Source organism: Equus caballus, chromosome 5 (genome assembly GCF_041296265.1).
Source record: "Equus caballus isolate H_3958 breed thoroughbred chromosome 5, TB-T2T, whole genome shotgun sequence".
Taxonomy (NCBI): Eukaryota; Metazoa; Chordata; class Mammalia; order Perissodactyla; family Equidae; genus Equus; species Equus caballus.
In genome coordinates this window covers 95,614,984-95,638,882 of record NC_091688.1, presented here as the reverse complement: position 1 = coordinate 95,638,882, position 23,899 = coordinate 95,614,984, and the positions used below count along the sequence as shown (strand labels likewise).

Genomic DNA, 23,899 nt, shown 5'->3' with positions numbered 1-23,899 from the left:
AACATCCGTGCCCATCTTCCTCTACTTTATATGTGGGATGCCTACCACAGCATGGCTTGACAAGCAGTGCCATGTCCACACCCGGGATCCGAACCGGTGAACTCCGGGTTGCCAAGAAGCAGAACGTGCGGACTTAACCACTGCGCCACCAGGCCAGCCCCATTGTTTTCTTATTTTATTAGAAAAGTGTTCCAAGCCACTAAAGACATTTTTGGGGGAACATGCTGTAAATTGAGGACCATGATTATCCTGGAAGTTACTGTTAAGAATGACTTTCTTCCACTATGCCTCAAAATTTTTGTGCTTTCGTGATGAAAGGAAGGGAGGTCAATGTCTTCTAAATTTTGTCTCTCAACTAAAGACTATTAGCTGCTGGTAAGAAAAAAATTCTCTTGTGTTCCCAAATCATATCTTCTCTAGGCCCCAAGCTCCAAGGAGCTACGATCAATGCAAATACAGCAGCCACACAAACGAAATGATAGCTGCACGACAAGCGAAAACAATAACAGAACTATGACTGACCTCACGGAGCATCATATGAGTGACTTCCTTCTCTACCAGCACTTTCTTCAATCCTTGTTGGGTGCTTTGCTGGGTAGAAATCTCGCAGCCAGTGGTCCCCACAGCCCTGCTAACCACTCTGTCTGTTCAATGTAAGCCAAAGGTGCATTACAGGACCATTCTTACTGTTCTTTTTGTGTAAGACATAGCTATCCAATAAAATAGATGATAAAGTAAAACAATTTTACTAAGTCCCCCTTATAAATCATGGAGGAAAGGAAGGGAGAAGAGACTTGAAAGAATTCTGGGGGAAGGAGGAAACAGCTGTTAGACTCTAAATTATGAACATCATGACTGGCAAGCACAAAGCACATTAAGATTGCAGGTAGCTGACTTCGCAGATTTCCACTGGAGAGAGTGCAAGGAGCAGTTCACAGCTTGCACTTTCCGATCAGACAGATCAGGCCGACCATTACGCAGTGTATGGCCATGTGTGGGCTACTTAAACTCACTGAACTTCATTTCCTTTACCTGCAAAATGGAAGCAATGATATTTACTCCCTTAGTTGGTTGTAAAGATTAAATGAGATAACGTATGTAGAGTGTTCAGCTATGGGCTGGTACATTGTTAACTCTCTATAACAGTGGTCATTATTTGGCCCCCATGTTCTCAGGGCAGCCCTCTGTTTCAATTTCCAACCTCAGTGATTCATTGATGGTGACAGGAGCCATTTGTTCCCACAATCTGGTCTCCGGATAGGATAAAATTGTAACTCACCACCACCCAGGCAACATTATCTTTATTGCATGCTTTTTAATGATTAACAATCAATTACAATATCATCCTTTAAATCTAATCCGTAGCACTGTCAAATGATTATGTACTATAATTAAATTAATGATATTGAACTTTAATTTTAGTTGCATGGCTGATTTTATATGATGTCTGCTGTACTCTCATTGAGTGAACGTTGGGTTCTGGTGTGAAGTTATCATATTTATTTTATAGCCACAAAAGAGCAAACCCTTAATAGAATTTAAAAAGATAAGCACAAATAGAAACATTTGCATGTTTGCTATTCATTAATTTTGGATTTGACAATTTAACATAAATTAAAATAAAAGCCTGTTTCACGGAGCATGTGTCTCATTCTTCACTGTCTCAGCATGACCACACTGATTCTGGTCCTCAGTCATGTCCTTAAACGTAATTTACAAATAGGGAAGTTCGTGGGGCTGGAGTCTTCCTACAACGTTAAAATCTTGTTAATCTGAGACTCAAGATGTGAAGGAAGAATCAAGATTATCAAGCATAAATCAGCCTTTGCCTTATGAAATGTAATGGAAAAATGCTAATAAGATTTACTGGTAACAGGAAATTAGATTATAACTTATCTATTTTAAGTCAACTTGAAAATTGGCCTCAAAACTTGTGTCCTGATATGAACAGAGCCTCAGATTCTATTCTCTTTCTCACAGAACACCTGCAGATACACAGTGATAGATCTGTGAATCACAGTAATAAAAGGCAAAGAATGCACACACCCCCAAAGCAATTTATGTAAACAAGTAGTAATGAAAGATGTATCTGTTGTTGTATTTATACTACAAGGAAAGGTAGGGAACTGGTTGGTTATGTCTAGTTGGAAGCAGTCAAAGGAAATAAAAGTAGTTTAAATCAGATACTTTTTGTATGTGTATTTGAAACATGTAGCAGCTATGATATATGGTAAAATGAATATTCATATTAAAAGCCTTCTCTTTACTATATTACATTGAAGCTTGGCATCTATTTCATCAGTCAATTACATGGCATGGTAAGAATTTGATTTATTCTACAACAAAATGGGTATAATGCAGAAATTAATGAAGTGTTTATTCAAAATTTATCTTAAATGCTTAACTCTGTACACATTCTGAGTGACTGACCATCAATAAATTTAACAGTATCCCCTTACAAACTACTCGTCAGGTCCTCCCAGAGCAAGTCTAGTAATGATCACATCAAAGAATTCAATCACATTTGTATATAACATCCATGTGTGCAAATTTCTTTCCACTGCGAACAGGTTGCCAAGGATGTGCTATTTTTGTCTTAGTTATTCAACAGTTATTTGTTGGGGCCAGGCACAATGTTGAGGGAAGAGTAGAAATTAGCCCATTACGGGGAGACCAGAAAAGGAAAGTCTCCAAGAGTTAAGAAATCATGGCGAATTCAGGAAACTGTGGGTATCTGTGTCTGGTTGGATACCATATTAAGAAGAATAAGAAAGGGGAGTCTGGAAGGATATCGAGCAGAGGTCAGATCAAGAAAAGGCTAGTGAGCTATGTCAAGGGATTGACACGTAGTCCTGAAGGAATGGGAAGTCACAGAAAATTTTTAAGCAGGACAGTGACAGTAGAAGTATTTTGTAAAGATTACTATGGAAGTTACATGGAGGAGCCTCGAAAATCAAATGGACCTGGATTTGAATTTCAGCTGTAACTTTTGCCCATTACTTTGTTTCTGATCTCTTTATTCCACTTAGCACTCTATTTATCTTTCCTTCCATCAACATCATGCTGTCTAAATTATAATGATGTTGCACTCCAATTTTTTTTAGGACTGTCTTGAGTCTTCTTGGCTTCTTGTTCCTCCATGTCAGTTTCAGAATTAGTTTGTCAACTTTGATAAAAATATCTGTTGGGAACTCAATTGGATTTGTATTAATTTATATATCAACTTGGGGATAATTAACATGTTCACTACATTTATAATTTTGAGACTTCAGATCCAAAAAATACAACATACTTCTCTATTCATTTAAAGTCTCTTAAATTCCTTTCAATAAGTTTTGCAATTTTTTCCATAATAGGCTTACAAATTTTCTCTTAGATATAATTTTACAAATATTTGCAATTATGAGTGAACTTTTTAAAACAATTACAGTTTCTGATTGCTGATGGATTATTTGGCATCACTGCTAAATTCTCTTATTAATTTTAATAATTTTCATATAGATTCTTTTGGCTTTATGATATGGAACATGCTATCATCGACAAATAAAAGGAATTTGGTAGAGTTTTTTTTGTTCCTCTTATGTTCTCACATTTTTATTTCTTTGTCTTTTGGTACTGCAATGGTAAGAATCTCTACTGAAATGTTGAATATCAGTGCTGATGGTCAAGTCTTTTTCCTGATCTAAAAGAGAAAGCATATAATTTTTCAGTATTAAGTAAGATGTTTGACGTAGACATTTTGTACATGCCTCTCATCAGGTTAACTGAGTCCCCTTCTCTTCATAAAGTTTATATGACAAATATATGTTGAATTTTTCTTAAATTTATTAAAATTACCTTATGATTTTCAATACTTCTGAAAGAATTCTGAGCCTTGGTTTTGTTTTGTTTTGTTCTTTGAATATTGCTATTGCCCATCTCCCCATTCTCTGTAACTTGTCCTTATGGAGTTATATTTTATATATTTTAGACATTTACACTTTATTCTTCATATCACCTTAAATTCTATCTCTTGGTTTCTCTGAATAGCTTTCTATATAATTTTTTCAAATCTTTATTCCAATTCACTAATTCTCTCTTCAGCTATATCCAATCCATTTTTCTGGTTGTAGAGTTTTTAATCATAATTATTCTAATTTTCATATCTGGACGTTCTATGAGATTATTATTAAGAATTGCTTATTCTTTACTCATATTCAAGCTTGACTCTTATTTCTTTAAAATTATATTTCTGAAATCCTGTATCTGAAGCTTTTGCAAGTTTATTATTCTTGTCTGTTGTTTTTGCTGATTCTTATTCAAGTCTCATTGTTTCATTGTAAACCCTTATTTGATTTTTGCCTCTGAGATTTTCATTTTACTTGGCACTTTACATATAGAGATTTTTTGAGGCCTAGAATGAAGTTGCACTTCTCCAAAGAAGATTTTTGTTTCTGTGTTTTGCTTTTGTTTTTTGCCAGTTTCCTGTGGATTTCACCTGTTTTAGACCAGAGTAAATTCAATGAACCACATTCCTTTAAATAAAATTGACACATGGCTGCAAAATTATTTGTGGGTGAGTTAAAGTACTGACAATAGTCCTTTGACATCAGCTAAGTTCAGCTATAATTCCAAACAACTGATATAAACAAGAATTTTCATATTTTAAGGAAGTTTTTAAATTTTAAACAAGATTCTCAGGGAATTTTCCTCCCTGAGATTAGGCCTAGGTTTGTGACAGGAAAGAAACTTTGTGTCTCCTTTTGAGAGATGAAGTGTATTTCTCACTCATGCTTATATCACAGAGCTAGCCCTGTGGGCATCTTAGCTTTATGCAGGAGGGGTCTCCTACAGTTTTAATGGGCCCTGGCCTTTATCTTCTGCTCTGTGAATCTTGTATAGTCATCAAAAGGGATATTCAAAGTCTCAGCAGTTTAGCAGACACTCTGAGGGAAAAAGACAGCTTTATACTTTCTTATTTCCTAGTGGTCCTCATCTAAATTAATTTTAGGGCTCACCATTTATTTTTGTTTTCCTTCAGTTACAGTGATGCATTTTAAAACATACTTTGGAATTTTTATCCAGCATTCTAGTTGTTTCAGTCCAGAGGGTTGCTGAGAGGTAGAACCAGTCATACTTCTAACAGGGAAAATCTCCCTCAGGGTTTGTTTTTTAACTTCTCAGGATGAATATTTACTTAATTTGCCAGCACTCTTCCCTTTTTTCCAAATAAAAAGCTATTAAACTTACAAAGTTTCTGCTGAGTATAGTTTCCTTTGAATCTGGACTGTTTTGCTATGTAGTATACTTGCTCCTGCTATTTCTTCTATAGGCACCAAAAAAGTTAAGATTCGTTTTTTTTTTTTTTTTTTTTTTAATTTTCAGAGGTTTGGGATCTTGTCATTGTAGTCTGGGGATTTAAACATTTGTTGTTTTCTTTTTTAAATTTTTTGGAAAATTTAATTCAGTACCTCTCTTTCCCCACCAATTTCCAGAATGGCCACACTCTAAAGCATTGATAATTGATAATCACTTAGGTTTTGAAGATTTGAAACATTTGTTATTAAAGTTGGATCAGAAAATATGACTCATACAATTTCTGCTTTGGGGGATTTATTGAGACTTTTTTGTGGCCTGCTAGATAAACATTATTTATAAAAACTCTGTGACTGTCCCAAAATATAGTTTGTTCTTTGAGGGTGCAAAATTGAATATATGTATCAATTCAATGTCACTAACATTACTTTTAAAATTCTTTATTTTCTTATTTATTTCTACTTGATCTGGCAAAGAATGAGTGCTTTTAAATAAAACTTTCTCCAAGTATTTGTAAAGTTGTAAATATTTCCTATGTCTTTTTTCTAAGAACACTTGATATAGATATGTATATACATACATATATACATATGCTCACATACACACACATACATATTTGTATACGCACATACATAAATATGCTAATGTGTGTATTACATATTACTTGACCTATAAATATTCTTTACTAGTATGGATTGTTAAAGGAGGAACTTCCATTTCTCTGGCTTCATAATTCTATGTGGAGGGTTTTTTGCTCCAATAATACTCTTGGCTTGTCTTTCCATTCTCATGGAAGAAGAGCGAGTTATCTGAATGTCCAGTTGCAAGAAGGAATTAGCCATGGTCTAAAGGACTCATGCATGGATTCTTGTCTGTGCTGTAGGTGATAGGGCTAGGCTTTCCATTTGTCAACCTCTTGAATCAGTCTCATAGTTGGTTCCAAACTCATGAGGAAAGCTACATACTGTGCTCCTTCAAAATTAATATTTTAAAATTATCTTTACTCCTCTTTTCATTGAATTGCTTTAACAAATCTTTATCTATTCTTTAAATTAAATTTTTTTTACATTATTTTGCTTTAGATTTGCCTTATGTAAGCAATATATCATGTTTACTATATTAACATACAATAAACACTTCTGCTTTAAAATACAAACCCAATGTTATTTTTCTTTCAATAGGACAATTAACCACAGTAGTTATTATAACTAATGCTTTCATTTGCTTTTCTCCTTTTTGTGTGTAAGTTCAAATTTTTATGCTTCATGGAGTTCCCTTCCCATTTTGCTCCATGCTGAAAAGATTTGCATTCATGTTTCCTGAATGTAATTTTACTGGTGTTTACTTTTAGCACTTAACAATATTACTTAACATGTTTCTTGGATTATTACTATTCAACAATTAAATGATGCCATTTTCTCTAACAAATGAAAGATAACATTTAGCATGTTTTCATTGCCTCCCTGTGTGTTTCCTCCTGCCTCTCTAACCACTCTGCTCTCCACTCTCCATTCTCCTCAATGTCTCTGTCAATTCTTGTTTAAAGAACATATTCTGACTTAGGCTTTTTGTATTCAATTCCTATATTTTGTAATATGTAGACTTGAATGTAAAATGTTTTTGAAGGATTTTATGAAGTCTTGTTTACATCAGTTATTTGGAATTACATCTGAACTTAGCTGGTGTCTAAGGACTATTGTCAGTACTTTGATCTTATTGTAATTCCATTATTAAGCTGCTAATGTTAATCTATCAGTTGTAGGCTAGGCAGGCCTGTGAAAAGTATATTTGCTGAGATATTGCATAGCAATAATACTTTCCTGTTGTTATCACACATTAATGGTTGGTTCTTACATCACAATATATGTTTCTCTAAATTCTATGAGCATGTTTCTATTACCAGTTGTTATTTTGTACAGTAGAGGAGAAATCTGAGGAAAGTGTGATTTTCCTTTACCTTCTTTATAGGAACAATTTTTTTAAAGACTGAACTATTTTATATTTCAGTTATATATATGATTGAAAAAAATTTAACAGGATATATCTAGGTATGTGAGCTATACTGACATGTATACTCAGGACTTTTTTAAGTTCTTTTTTCTTTTTAAAGATTGGCACCTGAGCTAACATCTGTTGCCAATCTTTTTTTTTTTTCTTCTTCTCCCCAAAGCCCCCCACTACATAGTTGTATATTCTAGCTGTGGGTCCTTCTAGTTGTGACATGTGGGATGCCGCCTCAGCATGGCCTGATGAGTGGTGCCATGTCCATGCCCAGGATCCAGACTGGTGAAAACCTGGACCGCCAAAGCAGAATGCTTGAACTTAACTGCTCGGCCAGGGGGCTGGCCCCAGGACTTTTTTAAGTTCTTAAAAGTTTTCTTCAATTATTTCTTTGAATATTGCTTCTTTAGCTGTTCTTGTTTCTTTCTAGAAACACTCATAACTGTTAAGTTAAATATGAGTTCATGATTCTCCAAATCATTCATCTTCTCTTGCAGAGTTTCCATTTCTTTGTCATTTTCATCTATATTTTGGAAGCATTCCTTCTTAGTTTTATCCCTTATTCAGTCATCACTAAATAATATATTGTTTTGTTTGGCTTATTTTTGAACTTATATCAACAATCTCATGTTACATTTATTTTTCTGTATACTTTTTCTTTAGCTTATATTATGTTTTTGAGATTCATCCAGACTGATTCATGTAGATATTATATATTAATTTCAGTTTCTCTAGAAAAGTCTATCATATACCCAATTTAGTGTTGACGAACATTTGGAATGTCTTCGTGAATATTCTTGTGCATGTCCCTGGTGCCTGTGCATACATACACAGGGAATATATCAGAGAGAAATTGCCAGGGTGTAGGGTATGCACATGTTCAACTTTATTAGGTGATATAAAATTGCTTTTCTAAGTAATTGTTTCAATTTGCATTGTCCTCAACAGTATGTGAGGGTTCTTTTTGTACTACATTCCCATAAAAATATGATATTTTAAGACATTTAAGTTGTTAATCTGTTCATGTGAAAGACAGTGATTATGTTTTAATTTCTATTTCCTTAATAACAAATGGGATTAGACATCTTTTCCTGTGTTCATGATCTATTAGACTTTCTCTGCTGTGAAATTTCTAACATGTATTTTTTTCATATATTATGAGATTTCATGATCCCTTTCAATTGATGTTCTTTATATTTTCTGTATATTTAATCTTTGTTGGCTTTATGTATTTCAATACCTTTCCCAATTTGTGGCTTTTCTTTTTGCTCTCTTTCATAAAAGAAGTTGTTAATTTTAATGTGGTATAATATATGTCACTGTTTTCATAGTTCTAATTTTCTTATTTAGTTAATTTAAGGAAAGTTTCCCTTCCAAAGGGTCAGAAAGATGGTCTCCTATGTTGTCTTTTAGAAGTTTTTAATACTTGCCTTTCACAATTACATTCTCAGTTTATCTGTAAATGATTTTGCTTATGTTGTGAGGTAGAGTTTCATTTCCTTTTGTTTTCTATTTATGAAAACTAATTGCTCCCAAACCATTTGTTTTAATGGTTTATTTTTTCCCTACTGATCTGCAATATCTTCTTTTCATATATTAGAATTCTGCATATGCATGGATCTATTTGGGAGCTCTCTGTTGTGCTCTAGTCATATAGTTGTCTATTGCACTGATATCACATTTTTAATTGCCGTAGAGTGATAACACACTTTTATATCTGGTAGGGTATATTGCCCATCTGATTTTTTTTGTTAGAAATTTCTTATATTATCAATATAAATTTTAGAATTAGTTTGTTATGTTTCACAAAAAACTGAATTTGAATTTGAATTCTAATGAATCTATATTTTGTTTTGAGGGTAAAAACATTTCTAAAATATCACTGAGTATGTTATATGTCTCCATTTAATTAGATCTTCTTTACTGTATTTAAATAACTTTATATGCACATTTTGTTAGATTTATCCTCAATATGTTTATGTTTTGTTGATAGTCTAAGTAATATTATTTTTCTTGATTGGACTTGCTCTTTCTGGTGGTTTATAGTAATATAATTTAATTTGATATATTGGTTTTATAGCTGTTAATCATAATAAAATCTTATTTATTCTATTAATTTATCTGTCAATCCTTCTGGATTTCATATATAGGCAATCACATCATCTTGGAATAATGGCAGTTTTAATTGTGCTTTTCAAATACATTTATCTCTAATTTTTCCTGGTTTTATTGTCCTGGCCTGGTTAGGAAAAGTAATGAAAGAGATCATCTTTGTCTTAGCTGATTTTAAAGGAAATGTATTTACTTTTCATCCACGTGTATGGCATTTGCTGTATCTTTTTATAGATCCCCTTTGTCAGCTAAATATACAGTCGTCCCTTGGTTTCCACAGGGGATCGGTTCCAAGACCCATGCAGAGGCTAAAATCTGTGGATGTTCAAGTCCCTTATATAAAGCAACATAGTGCTTGCATACAACCTACACACATTCTCCTGTATACTTTAAATAATCTCTAGACTATTTCTAATACTTAATATGTAAATCCTATGTTAGTAGTTGACATACTGCCTTGATTAGGGAATAATGACAGGAAGAAAAGTCTGTACATGTTCAGTACAGACACAACCATCATAGGCCTTTTGATCCATGGTTGGTGGAATCTGCAGATGCAGAGCTTGCAGATAAGGAGGACCAACTGTATTTCTAGCTTGGTAAGAGATTTCTAAAAAACTTGTTTGATCATCAGGGCCAGCCTGGTGGCCTAGTGGTTAAGTTTGCATGCTCCACTTTGGCGGTTCACAGGTTCGGATCCCAGGCATGGACCTATACATTGCTCATCAAGCCATGCTGTGATGGCATCCCATACACGAAGTAGAGGAAGACTGGCACAGATGTTAGCTCAGGGACCGTCTTCCTCACACACACACACACACACACACAAATTATTTGATCAATTAGGATAGTATCATATTCTTTCATCATACTGTAGCTCCTTTTTTATTTCTTTAAACAGATTAACATGTTGTTCATATTCATTCAGGCTATTTCCAATATTTCTATACTATTTTGCAGTTTGTTTGTTTTTCCGCTGGTGGCTTGCCTTCTCTTTTGTGCACTATATTTTTGATTCAGAACACGTGTTTCTTGAACACCACTTATGGAAAATTCTTGAGGCCTGTGTTGAAAATGTTTTCTACAGAGAATACTGTTTTTACTTCTGCCAGGCATCCAAGCAGCCAGTCACCCTGGAACCACTTTAAATTTTCTCCCTGGTGTTTCTCTACAGGGAGTGTTAATCCAGCCCCGAATCTATATAAGTGAACTTGTGATCGAGAATCTCAGAGAATAGTTTTCTTTCCTTTAACCTCCTCCCTTGCCCCATCACCCTGCAGCAAGATGGGGATAGGCATAGCAGGATGAGCTTTTGTTTGTGTTGTGTTTCACCCCTGAGTGTGTCACCCTTTCCTTGCCCCATCTTTATGACAAGGGAGTGTCAATAATGTGAAATCCCATACCAAAAGGGGCCCAGCTTTTGTCTACAGCCTCCCAAGACTGTCAAGTTAAAACCAGATTCCACACTTCCAGGGAATAGCTGATCAGGGCCCCTTGCCCAAAGGAATAGCAGTTTTTGGTAGTTTTAAGCTTCCAATTTGTTTTTCTTATATTGCCACAAGCTTAGCCATGCTGTAACAGACATACTTTCATGTTCTATGTAGCTTCTAGCAATTTTAGGAGTTTTTATACTGGGAGAGGCTTTTCTACACATCCAGTATGGTTGATGGAAGGAAGTAACAGGTCACCAGCTTTCTTTGAGTCACAACTGCTCATCTTTATAATGCACCTCATTGTTTTTCCTTCTGTCCCTTTATCTCAGCCTATTCTCTCTTCATGGTTTTGCAATATCACTTTGGTGGAGGAAATGTCTTTTTGTTTCATATTAAGTATATTTAAAAAGTTTTCTAACATTTCCTCCCTTTTGTCATAGCTAATCTTTAAATAATATATTCATCTTCAAGTTTTCTTTAAAGGTGCTCTTTTTTTCTTGTTCTAGTGTATATTTTTCATGTTTGCTTAGATCCCTCTACTCCTTTATCTCTTACTGTGTGGAGTTCTGATTTGACCTGATGCTTCTCAGCACATAGGTATGTAGTTTGTAAATACCCCACTCACTGTCTCCTGATTGCTGCCTGGATGCATTTCTGAGGCCAAAGGGCAGAGCATGTTCATGGTCGCAGTCATCTCCCCTTTCCCGTGTCTAGCAGAATGTATTCATACAATTGACAGGCTCCACTTGAGTTGCTCTCCTACTGCTCGGCCCTGACTCTCTAATGCTTGGAACCAATGGAAAGCTACAATCCCCAACACGGTCTTGTTCCAGTACTCTTCTGATATTTTTCTTCCCATATATGAAGTTTTAAATTGTGAAAAAATACCCCATGAAACACAATGGACCAGTGGATAAAGGAGGGCAGAGTGAAAGGAAGGGAATAATTCTTTGACTGCCTTCAAAAGCTGCAAACAGAGGGGAGATTGTGCAGCTTTGTCTTTGGTACAGTCTGGAAGTTTCTGAGCCAATAAACAGAAGCTCAGAGAGAGAAATAAAGTTCTCCATTTTCTTTCAGGAAGGCAAGGCTGTTTCTTCCATGAGGCTAAGGTAGGTATAACATTGTGTTTTTGTTGTATTCTAACTCCCTTAGCCTTTCACTTTGTGGAAATTTCTTCCGAATACTGGCTTTGGGTCAGTTGTAGGTTTTGGAGGTTTTGCAATCACTGTTCCTTTTTCTGTCTTCAAGTCATATTTTGTCAGGAAAGTTTATGTCAGAGGTTGATGACCAGATGCAATTTTGAATCCAATTTGATTTTTGAGCAAAATCATATGGAACCTCAAAGGCATGATATTCATAGATTAGTTTTTTTCACCATGGTTGACAAAATTTGCAAATATAAATCCAGTAGGCTATTCTTCACCTTGGAGGAAAGAGAGATCCATTATCTCCTTATTCTTCTCAGGAAATTTTCATCATTGCTTCTGGACTAGATTTTTAAAGAAAGATACGAGATAAAAATTTTTACTCTACACAGAGGATTTGAGCCATATTGTATTAGTCAGGAGAGGCTAAGCGATGGTAGCAAACAGATATGAACATGCAATGAGTCAATGAAAAACAAGGTTAGTTCTCGCTAACCTACTAGTCTATTATGTTCCAGATCAGTGAAAGGTTAGGAGTGAGATTAGGTTGGGGGGTAGGATTATTCACGGTACAATCACTCAGGGCTCCAGATAATGGTAGCTTTGTTCTCTTCAACATTTAGCTTTCAAGGTCACCCTGGAGATTACTAACCCAGTTAGCCAGAAGGGAAACAAACTAGAAGTGTGCATGGGAAGTTTTTATAGGCCAAGCCTGGAAGTGGCCGACGTCATTTCTGCTCACCTTTCATTCACTGGAACTCAGTCACAGGGCCAAAACTAACCCCTAAACGGGCTAGAAACTGTAGTCCCAGCAGTGGGGGCAAGAAAGAGATAAAGATAGATTTTGAGAAACAACTTGAATCTCTACCACATTGAATTATCTAGAAAATTCTATCAGGATTCTGGACTCCGTCGGAGTTATACAACTTGACTCCTAAAGAATTCACACATTATCAGATTCATCTATTGCCTGTTGGGCTGTGCGGGACAGCTCACAAGAGGCTTTAGCAAAGACTGGATCTGCACGTGAATTGCACTGAGCTTCAAAGTCCTTTTGACGTCCCCAGAGAAAAACAGAAGGGTCTGCCAAATGAATACGCTCACAAGTGTGAGACAGCATTAGCAAATGTAGCATGTGTGAACTTCAGCAAATTACTGACACACCTCCTCCATCCTGTCATGTAAATGTACTCTAGCTGGTGGCACTAAATGCGGGAACACTCTCAACATCTGTGCTAGGCTACAGAACACTGATTTGCTTAGACTAGGTCAAAGTATGATTTATTGCAGAAAAAAATTTAATATGCAGTAAGCTAATGCATCTCATTATATTATTTAAATCTTGGAAATTTTATCCAAATTCCTAACTCGAACTCTGAAACAACTGGGGAGTGGCCATAAGATATGACAAACTGAATGAACTATGACCTCATGGCAATAAGAGCAGAGTAGTAAATCTTAAACACAGAACACACACAGAGCATTCTAAATAGTATCTTACCATCATTCATTGTATCTATGAAAACCATAACTGTTCAATGCCCCCAGCCCAGCAGGCATTTTTTGGTCTTTGGTTTTGTTTTTATTTGTTTGGTTTTTTGCACTGCTGTTAAGTTTACTGAGTAGCAGCGGCCACATGATGCTGAGACTTCATATGTTCCCTCTTAAACAAAAGCTCTTATTTCAGACAACATGTGAACAAACCTATTTTGAGTGAGCATCATTCCCAAGGATTATTTATCGTGGTTGTTTTATCTATTCACTGCGAATTCTAATTTTCTTGATTCTTCACTTAATTTCAGTGTCAGCCATTCTGACAGCTAGCACCTGTGCATATTCTGGTTACTCAAATCTTCCCCTCATTACACACAGTGATCCTGTCTCCTTACCCTTCAGACCACACTATCTTCCTAAAAGTCTCTGGAGTTTACACAGTTTACGGAAAATAATTAAATTCTATTTTTGATTTACACAGAGGCAGGCTGGTATAATGAAATAGCCTCAGACCTAGAATCAAGATTTCAGGATTCCATTCCGAGTACTTCTGTGAACTCTATGATCTAATTTCCAAAGCTATCTGAACCTGAATGCAAACTTTCATAAGAAGAAGGAATTTGGGTGATTTTACAATCATCACCAACTGTCAAATTCCAAGAGCACTTATTTTACATTTATTTATTTATTCAACCAGTAGACATTTATTACCATACACTGTGCTAGGTATTTGGAGTAATAATAATGCACACTAAGCCTTTTTATGTGTTAACTGAGTTAATTCTCATACCCCGCACTGAGTAGTTGAAGAAACTGACACACACAAAGCTCAATAATTTGACCAAGTTCACATAGTGGTAAACAGCAAAGCCAGATACAAAGCCAGGGTGACCAGCTCCACAGCCTGTCCTCATGACCATGGTGCACATGGCCTGAAGCACGAAGGGGAGGCAGAGGGGCCTCCCTCTTCAAAGAGCTCACAGACTACAGAGGAAGATGGCATATAAACAAACAGGGTCACGTGGTGAATGCTGTGTGCGCATACATATGGTATGGACAGTCGTTTGCCTTGTGCTAGTCACTCCGTTGTACGTATAATGTGACACTTAATCCTCAGAAGAAATCTTCATGGTGGGTATAGTTAGCTCCAGTTTTTTAAGTAAGGAAACCGAGCCCCTGAGAGGCTTTCTTCCCCAATACTCCATAGTTAATAAGTGACTGAGTTTGGGTTAGACATCATGTTTATCTGATTCCAAATCCTGTTTTGTTACCCTCTGTCACACTCCACTGCATAGACAGCATCCCTACTTTCAAATTCTCTGAAACTTATTGCTCCATTGTTGTACTTATTCTTTCCATGAAGTTATACTTTTAAAGAAAAAACAAAAAACTTTACTCAAATTTGTCAACAATCCATGAGAGAACAAAATTATCATCCTTAAAAACTTCTCAAAGAATTCACAAGGCAAAAGAGTGAGATTATCTAGAATCATTTGACACTGAAACCAGACAGTTGCTTTAAACCTTTGCTTCCTGCCTGCTGGGAGTTGAATCCTTGCAGTCCCTAAAAATCTTAGATACATGGATCAGAGAAACACATCAGAATCTCAGAATTAGGCGGTCCACGGAGATGATTCCCTTATTTTATGAATGGAGGAATTAATACCTAGAAGTTTAAGTTCTTTGTCCAAAGTTGTCTAATTAGTTCAGTAGCTGAATTAAAAATAGAATACACATCTTCTGCTTTTCTCTATCACACTCATTATCTTGTAATCTCCAAATATGCATGTTTACTATAATCACCTAGTAAATTTTCAAAAAAATTTACCATTTATTAGTAAACATAATATAGACTTAATAACTCTATATATGGGGAGTGGTTACAGTTAACAAGGAATCTGTCTATTCAAAAATTTTCCAAGTTAACAATAAAATTCATTGTTAACTCTCATTATATGTCTTTCAAAAATTGGTTTAGTATTTACACATGTGTGTAGAAATAAGAGGAAGGGGAAGGGAGGAAACAACAAAAAAGATGATGAGAAAAGAGTAGTAATGTACTAATGATGATGAGCAAGAAAGAGAGAATGAAAGAATGAATACAAAGATAAAGGAAGGCGCGAGCGAGGACAGGCGAAGTAAGTTCGAAAGTACAAAAGAAGCTTCCCCACATTGGGTCCCTTTTGTTCCAAACTTATCTCCCACAACTCTTCTACATCCTGCCTTTATTTATAGTATTTCTATTGCAGTTTTCCCCTAATTGCTCCACATTCACTTCTTTCACACACACACCCACACATGCATGTATACAAAACACACATATATGTGCAATAGCATAGATAAAAATACTGACAATTCCTTTGAAGTTTAATCATGATGATATGGAAAAGACCCAAGAAGGTTAATTCAGTGTTGCTCCCATTCTATGAATGGCTCTTAAGTGTTCAGTTAAAAATAATTCAAATCCACAAATTATTTTTCTTGGTATACCTGCTTACTGTGAATATGCTGATAAAGTTGGACATTGAATATGCATGTTTGCGAAAGGTTTGAACTTTCAAGATCAGTTTGAGGAATATGTTCAGAGGAAGTCAGCCTGCAGTTTTCAGCATTTGATCCTTCAGCCTCTTACGAGCATGAATCCAGAGAACACCAGCAGAGAAGCACACAGACAAGTGGGGGACAGATTTATTTGTTCTTTGTTTCCTGACCGCCACTTTTCTTCCGTTTGGCATGGAATCATTTTCAACCTAGAGCATTTCCACCCTGTTAGAAATTGCTTTCTTACTGCTAGCTGATGGTCAAACTCTATTATACCTATTACTTTCTATCTTTTTTTCTGAAATGATAAATGTCAACCTAGAAAGAACTATAAACACAACAAAATAAACAGACTCTCATCTAGCAAAAAGGATTGCTCATGTATGAAAGCAAGGAAATTTTTTCATCTTTCACTTTCAGAAAAAAAGAGGAATAAATATATGTACATTTGGTGACTACAGATGCATTCTGATTTTCCATGAACAAAAGGATAAAGGACCACTCGTAGACCGTTAACACCAAAACTCCTCCCAAAACCTAGATAAAAGTGTGGGAGAATACATTTAAGTTAAATTGGGCAGCAGACGTTGAGTAGAAATAGTCTTGGCACACTAGTTATTAATTGAAGTGTATGCTAAGCTTTAAAACAAAGGACCGAGTATGACTCCCTCAATAGAAGAAATCATGTATTCCTTAACTGCTTGTTTAATAACACAGTTCTACTTCAACTGAGGTATTACATAAACCATAGAATTAAATCTGAACTTTTTATACTATGAAAGTCCCAAGGTGAAATGAAAACATTTAATTCTTAGATTCTTTGCTGTTGTATTGAAGGGAAATGTTTTACTTAGAAATGTTTTCTGGGTGATTATCTATATGTTTCTAATATTCAATGTTCAATAGCTGTTGGGATTTTCCTTCAAATTTCTTAGTTCCTCATAACTCTTTTAGCTGGAGTTGTTGTTCCCAATATGATCATTTTAATCCTTTCCTTTGCCCTTGCCTTGACAAAACAGAAATCTCCAACGTGTACTCCATGGATATAGGAAATAAAAATATTTAAATACATTTCTTTAATATTCAGACGTATCTCTGAATAGTTCTATCATCTCAAAGTTATTCTTCTTTGATTGTGAAATGCTAGATTCATGTCTGCCTATGAAAATTCATGATCTCCCTTAGACTCTGGCCCCACCTTCCTCCGTTTACCCACCCTCCTTCCTGTTTCCCTTTCTGGTCTCCTCCAGCTGACTGCAGCTGGACAGATCAAGCAGTGCCTTGTCCCCCGACTCCTATGGGACTAAGCAAAGGCTGATGCTTCTGTTTGAGAGACCGCTCTTTCCTTTTTTCAAAAAAAAATCTGTCAAATTCACTTTTGTCCTTCAGATATCCTCAGGGTCAAGGTCTCTTAGAAGCCTTCCATAATACCCCAAGGCTGTGTTTGGTGCCTCATAGCACCTTATGATTGGTTTATCAAAGCACTTGCCACACTGTACTATAACTGTGTGTTTCTTTGTCTTTTTCGTTTCCTAGATGGTGAAATTCTTGAAGACAGTATTCCAGGCCCCAAGACCTTGATAGTCTCATGGTAAGCAGTAAGTAAAGAGGTAAATACATATCACTGTAGATTTACTGAAGTGCTTCATTATTACTCTAGACATGGCATACAAAAAAGTACTTTATTTAGAAGACAATATGTGTTGTTTATGCCTTGTTCCAAATAAGTGTTAATTATCTTATAAGGAAATACAAAATAAAGGAGAGTAGCCTAAATTATAAGCAGTTGTGAAAGATGAGGTAAATGGAAAAGAAAGGTAGAGGCATAAAATGGAGCCAGAAATAAAAGCTAAGGTGATAATTATGAATTCACATTAACACTCATTTATCTTCTGGTTCCATGATAGTATCTTTGCTCCATTCCACCTCTGAATACTAGGATTTTCTCCTTATTTAAGGTGCTACATACATGTCATCTGCAATTTCTTCTTGTATTAAGTCTGAAATGTCTGCCTACCTCGCTCAAGGTTTTGGAGAAAACTTTATGAATAACCTAAGAAAACTGGTCATTTCCCTGGAATCCTTCCCCTCCTCCCTCTCCCCAGTGGCTCCTCATTCCAGGCTTTGATACAATTGTACTAAGTTATACTAATTGGTACATTCTATTCCGCACGTTTGGAGCTAGTTATTTTGGAAGATAAAGTACATATTTGCATAAATGAATATGTATCAGATGCAAAATAACGCACAAATATATGCTTATGATTTATTGGATAAAAACTTAGTTCATGGTGCATCCAAAAACATCTTTACTGTTTGACTACAGGAAGAATTACTCAATTCTATTTTACTGGAAATTTTGTGTGCAAAATATATAAATCAATCAATCTGACTGTCATGACTGAAAATGGAAATAATGTCTACACATTTTTTTACCTTAATCTAGTTGACTCTATATTTTATCTGGTTAATTCATAACTTCCTTTATTCACGTCTGTTTTGTTCTTGAAAATCAAGAACACTATTAATTGTTTTAATCTCTTTGAACCTCAATTTTCTTATCTTTAAAATAAATAGAATTAGTGCTTCCAATCTCTGGCTTGAAGCACTATATAAATGTCAGGTTATCTGTATTGAATCCACCTGAAATAATTGGTTAAAAATATGGTATTGGAAGTACATTAGTCAACATACCATTTACTTATTGTCCTGGGAGAGAGAGATTTTTTTCAGTTACCTACAGTGAGCCAGGCACTATCATAGATGCTATATGTATCATCTCATTTAATCCTTACCGAAATCCTGAAAATTATGCATTATTGCCCTAAATTTACAGAATTGGACTCAGAGAGGTAAAGTGGTTCCCCAAGGTCTCAAAGCCCAGTAAATTACACAACAGCAGTTCAAATAAGTTATATCTGACTATAAGGCCTACGTTTCCAAAACAGTTACTCCTCACTGGAAGAATACATATAAATCGGTGGAGAGCAGACAGCCTCTGTCATCAGCTCTGAGAACCCCCTGCCTTTTACTGGCAGGGTTCATTTTGAAGGGCTAGGTCTTGCAGGCTCAGCTGATTCTGGGTTCTACCTCCCTATAGACATCTACATTACTTGCTTAGCCTATGATACTTTCTAAATTTTCCAAATTCTAGATTTTTCTTTCAGTGAGTCAACTTTGCTGATTTTCTAGACTCTGGTTTCTCCTTTCCTAATGAGACCTTCATGGGTTCCTGTTTTTCTCAATTCAGTTGAACCCATGGGCTGTCTGGAACTCATTCATTCTTCCATTTTCTAATTAACTATAAAAATTATGAGACTGGTATCCTCTAGGCCACTTCTATGGATGGAATACAAATGCAAAAAAAACAGAGAATCTGTCCAACTCTAATCCACTGGCTCCCTCTGGCTTACCTAATCAACTGGCCTCAAATTTTTTTCTCTCTTGTTACGTTTATGTATGTGTATTAATTTCTCAAGTTTTGGTTATGATAACTGTCATGATTCCTTTTAATTATTTTAGTTTGTTTTTCAATTTGACAAGAAATATATATATATTTATATATGAGGGTAGGTATGTGTGTATACTTATATAAAGAAATTTATATATATATATAAAATAATAAAAGTAAGTACAGATAAAGACAAGAATAATCACCTACAAAATCTCCCTACTAAGAAAGAAGCCCTCGCATAGAATCTAACTAGCCTACAAATTTCTTCCTACCTGTAGCAAAACTTCCTGTAAATAACTCAAATAAACTGATTTATTCAACCAACTAGCCCAAACTATATAAAATAAGTCAATTATACCAATCATTTCACTAAACTGCTGATGAATAAAATTGAATAGAAATCCACAACAAAGTGCTGTAAGTACAAAGCATGTGTCAAATATGATGTTATGTATGGTATGTATTTTATACATATATATATATTTATATAGTGAATATGGTGATGTGGTAGATGAATATTAAAACATTAAACATTTCTAACTGATGGGGAACCTAAGTCTCCTCAAGTTGACTTACTGTATAACTGAATCTACCAGAGCTTATGAAAATTTATCACATTTCATCTTGAACCCCATTTGGGAAATGGGACAGTTTCTCTTGAAATTATAACTCATAAAGTTACTGCAATTCTATATGCACCATCACTATTGATTAATAACAATGAAAAGAAAGGCCGCCTTGAACCTGGCACGATTCTATCTTCAGGGAATCTTCTGGTCCTCAGGGGATGTGCGGTTCCATGCCAATGACATGGACCATTGTACTCAATTTGGGGATTTGACAAACTAAAGTTTGTTCAGTAAGCTTTGGCTAATTTCCTTTGGGAAATCAGCCCAGTAAAATCTATAGAGAGTGCTCAATTTTTGAGTTTTAAAGGGCCAAATTCACAAAATTAACACTTTCCACACTTCCTCATAACCAGGAACATATACACACATACTCACACTCACATATCTAAACAGCTTAGATTTCACTGGTATATGTGTGACATAACTATTCCGGCCTAAGGCAGAATTTACGTCTTGACCAGAAGTCTGAGCAAAACTCATCTTTTACATAAAATACTGATTCAAAAGACGTGAATGTGATTCTTCAATCAGTATTAAACGTAATTCTTCACAGAACATTTAAGAAAATAGAAAATATCAAAGGTATAATTTGGGGAGGAGTAGAAAACAAAATCATTTTTTAAAATAACTGCAAAAATCCTCCTAGGTCCATCTTTTAAATGTGAGCTATGTTAATATTGTGTTGAAACCAATATTTTCACTTATGACTGTACTTTGAAATTAGTTCTCAAAAAAGATAGTCTGTGTTATGATTTTAAAAGTACCTCCATTTTTTTTTTTTACTTTCCCCTTTTTCCTTCCTATTTCCCTTCTTAAGTTAAAGTTAGTAACAAAGTCTTCCTTCCTACTTATTCTTAGATGTCTGACACCCTACAAAAGGCCCTGAAGCCCCCTTCTCAGCTGATGGGATGTCTCTAAGCTGTGCTTCAAACTTCCCTGCTCCCATCCTGTGTTGGAAGACAGTTCTCCATGGGTCTGTTGTGTTTCTGCATATCTTTGCGAGCAGAGGCACTGACAGCTTTTGTTTCTCACCATCTTTTTGAAAAATGTTTGTATAGCGAACAGTCTTGGAAGACAGAAGAAGTGGTTCTCCCTATGGAGCAAAGGGCAAGTTTGTTTACAGTCCAGAATAATAAAGATAATTTCTCCCCTTGCAGCCAAGGGCAAGTTTGCTTGCTGCCATTATTAAAAAAATTGAGTTTCTTAAGCTCAGGGAGCCTCAGTTATGACATAAATGCACTGTGTGTGTAGATGTCACTTAGCCCTCCTCGTATCACCCTGCAGTAATTGGGGCTTGGGGAACTGATGCAGGAAAATGACAATACTCTGGCTACTGCTCTTGCTATGACTAATATACTGCCCTTTGTCTCTGTCTTCTGCCAGCATCCATGAAAGTGGCAGATCCTTCACAGTTCTTGACGTCTTGTTTCTCTAGTTTCTGTCTTTCTGCTTTATATATGGATTCTCTTCTCCATCCAGATCCTGCGGATGATGACTCATTTGGTTGGTCATCTAAATTTTCTTCCAATTCAGTTTCTCTCCAAGTTGCTTCCTCCCTATTTGGCCTTTCTCAGTCTAAGGTCCCTCCCACTTGTCCAGGAAAAAATAGAACCTGATTGAATAATATGACAATGAACTAAAGGCAGAGGGATAAAAAGGATAAAAAAGAGTGTGTGAATACAAAGGGAAGGGTGGATTATACGTGGAGTATGAGCTCCTGAGAATCCATACAGCAGCTGAGTTTTCAAGCCTACCCCATCAGAGACATCATCTTAGGGCTGCTGGGTCTGGGGTTTGAGAGTGGGCAGCATTGCCAGGCTGGGCACCTTGCTCATTGACAGTTTGACTGCCTTTTCATTTCTTAGTGCTCACTGCTAAAAAAATCACTTGTTTAGTTGTCCGATTTTTCATCTCCCTTACCAAGCCCCTCAACAATAAAATCAGGAGACTCATGTTGAGATACGGATGGTTCATGATGAAATGAGCAGGAATTTTTACTTGCTTATTTCAGAGAGTTCCAAAGGATGAGCAGAACCATCTGCATCAGGAGTCCTGAGAATCAATGAAAACTTACCAAAAATGCATATTTCTAGGCCATATACCTCAAGGATTTTGATTCAATAGGGCTGACGTGCAGCACAGAAATCTCCCATTTTCAATAAGCTTCGTGGGTGAATCTGCTGAAGTTTATATCCAAAACACTATATGAGAAACTCTGCTCCAGAAACTGCCTCCTGATCTGGTACTCTGCACATCTGCTCAGTCTCATAGATAGTTCAACCCCAGATGTATAAATTAGTCACTGATAAATGTTAGTGGACGGCAGCGACTTGCCCTGGCAGACCCTCAACTGCCAGGAGTGTTCTGATAGTTATTTTTTTTTTGGCCGTGAAACTGAAAGATTCATAGTAATGTGAGAAAACTGCTTAGTTTTAGCATTTGGGGATCTGTTTGGAACAATTTCTTCTGATCTATGGGATAATACTACATATGCATTATTAACAATGGCCATATATACAAAGATGTATAAATGGAACCAAAAAAATTAGAAGCTGTAGCTTATAAACACTTTTGGTAAAATATTATTATCCCAAAAGTATTTTATTTGGATAAGATAAACAATGTGAAAATTTTTGAAAGACTAAGGGATATTTTTGAAAAGTACAGACTACTGCAGTCATTGCTATTGAGATCACAAGATGTAAAATAGGATGTTAATGAAAACATATCTTACATCAGTGTTTGGGATGCATTTAGAGAAAGGGTGTAACATAATGTCATTAATGGTTCTGCAGTTCTCTTAATATACTAACTTTTTAATAACGACGCTCAGGGAAAATTATTTCTTCATTTTCTCAATATTTTCCAAATTAAATATGGTTAAATGACCAAGTAAAAGGAGCATCACAGCAACTGATCTCATCTATGAGTGCAGAATAGCACACTTCATTTCCATCAGGTTTGACTGGGAACTTCACACTTAAATTTAGTGGGAATACACTCCAGGTGAAACCCATGAGAATGAAGAAAACATCATGTGTCTACAGTGCTTTTGAGATAAGGATACCATAGCTTAGAATGCCAGGGAGTAGGATGCTATTGGAAACATTTCCATCTGTACATCATACTGAATTTCCGTGGGATTACTTGGGACAACTGATGTTACATAAAACAGTTGAACACTATTCTAACATATACACATTTTCGTTGTCAGTAGGTGGTCTTTATCAATAAACCACCGCTTAAAAAACAGCCACACAAATTTCAGACAGAATTTTTCAGATGTTTTCTCTTTTCTCTGAAGTTACGTTGATAAAAGGTGACGGGACTTACAGTTTACGACAATTTTGACTTTTTTCACGTCTGGGAATGACACATCATTTTCCGCACTGCATTCATATTCTCCAGCCTGGTCCCTTGTAATTCCATAAATGTCCAAATATTGTCCATTTTCAAACGGTTTTGCTACAAGAATAAAAGTTATAGCATGTTTAATTGTAGCTGCCTGAGGCTTCATTCAAGTAAAACAACAATCTCACGTCTTCCTATTAGATATTGCAGACAAAACAATTCCACATGAAACTGGGGAATTATTAAACCCTTTGTTCTCTTCTGTTCAGAGGAAAAGTCAGAGAAAAAAGCAGAAACTGAACAAGGATACTATAACAACAGTTTCCCCAGAACAGGATATACATGTGTTCTTTTTAATTGATTGTGGTCTCCTAACCTCGTCACACATCAAATAGAGCTCTGCACATTTCTGTAATTGAGTTCAACAACCTCCTAGCACTGTAG

The 23,899-nt window shown here is 35.7% G+C and overlaps 1 protein-coding gene across 2 annotated transcripts in view; it reads right to left on the bottom strand.

Moving 5' to 3' along the window:
- Nucleotides 1–23,899, bottom strand: part of NEGR1 (neuronal growth regulator 1) — an 817,593-nt gene that overhangs the window by 248,765 nt on the left and 544,929 nt on the right. For both annotated transcript variants that reach the window (XM_070266222.1, NM_001145864.2), the window contains 1 exon segment: nucleotides 23,438–23,569. In XM_070266222.1, the coding sequence (XP_070122323.1) occupies nucleotides 23,438–23,569 (132 nt within the window).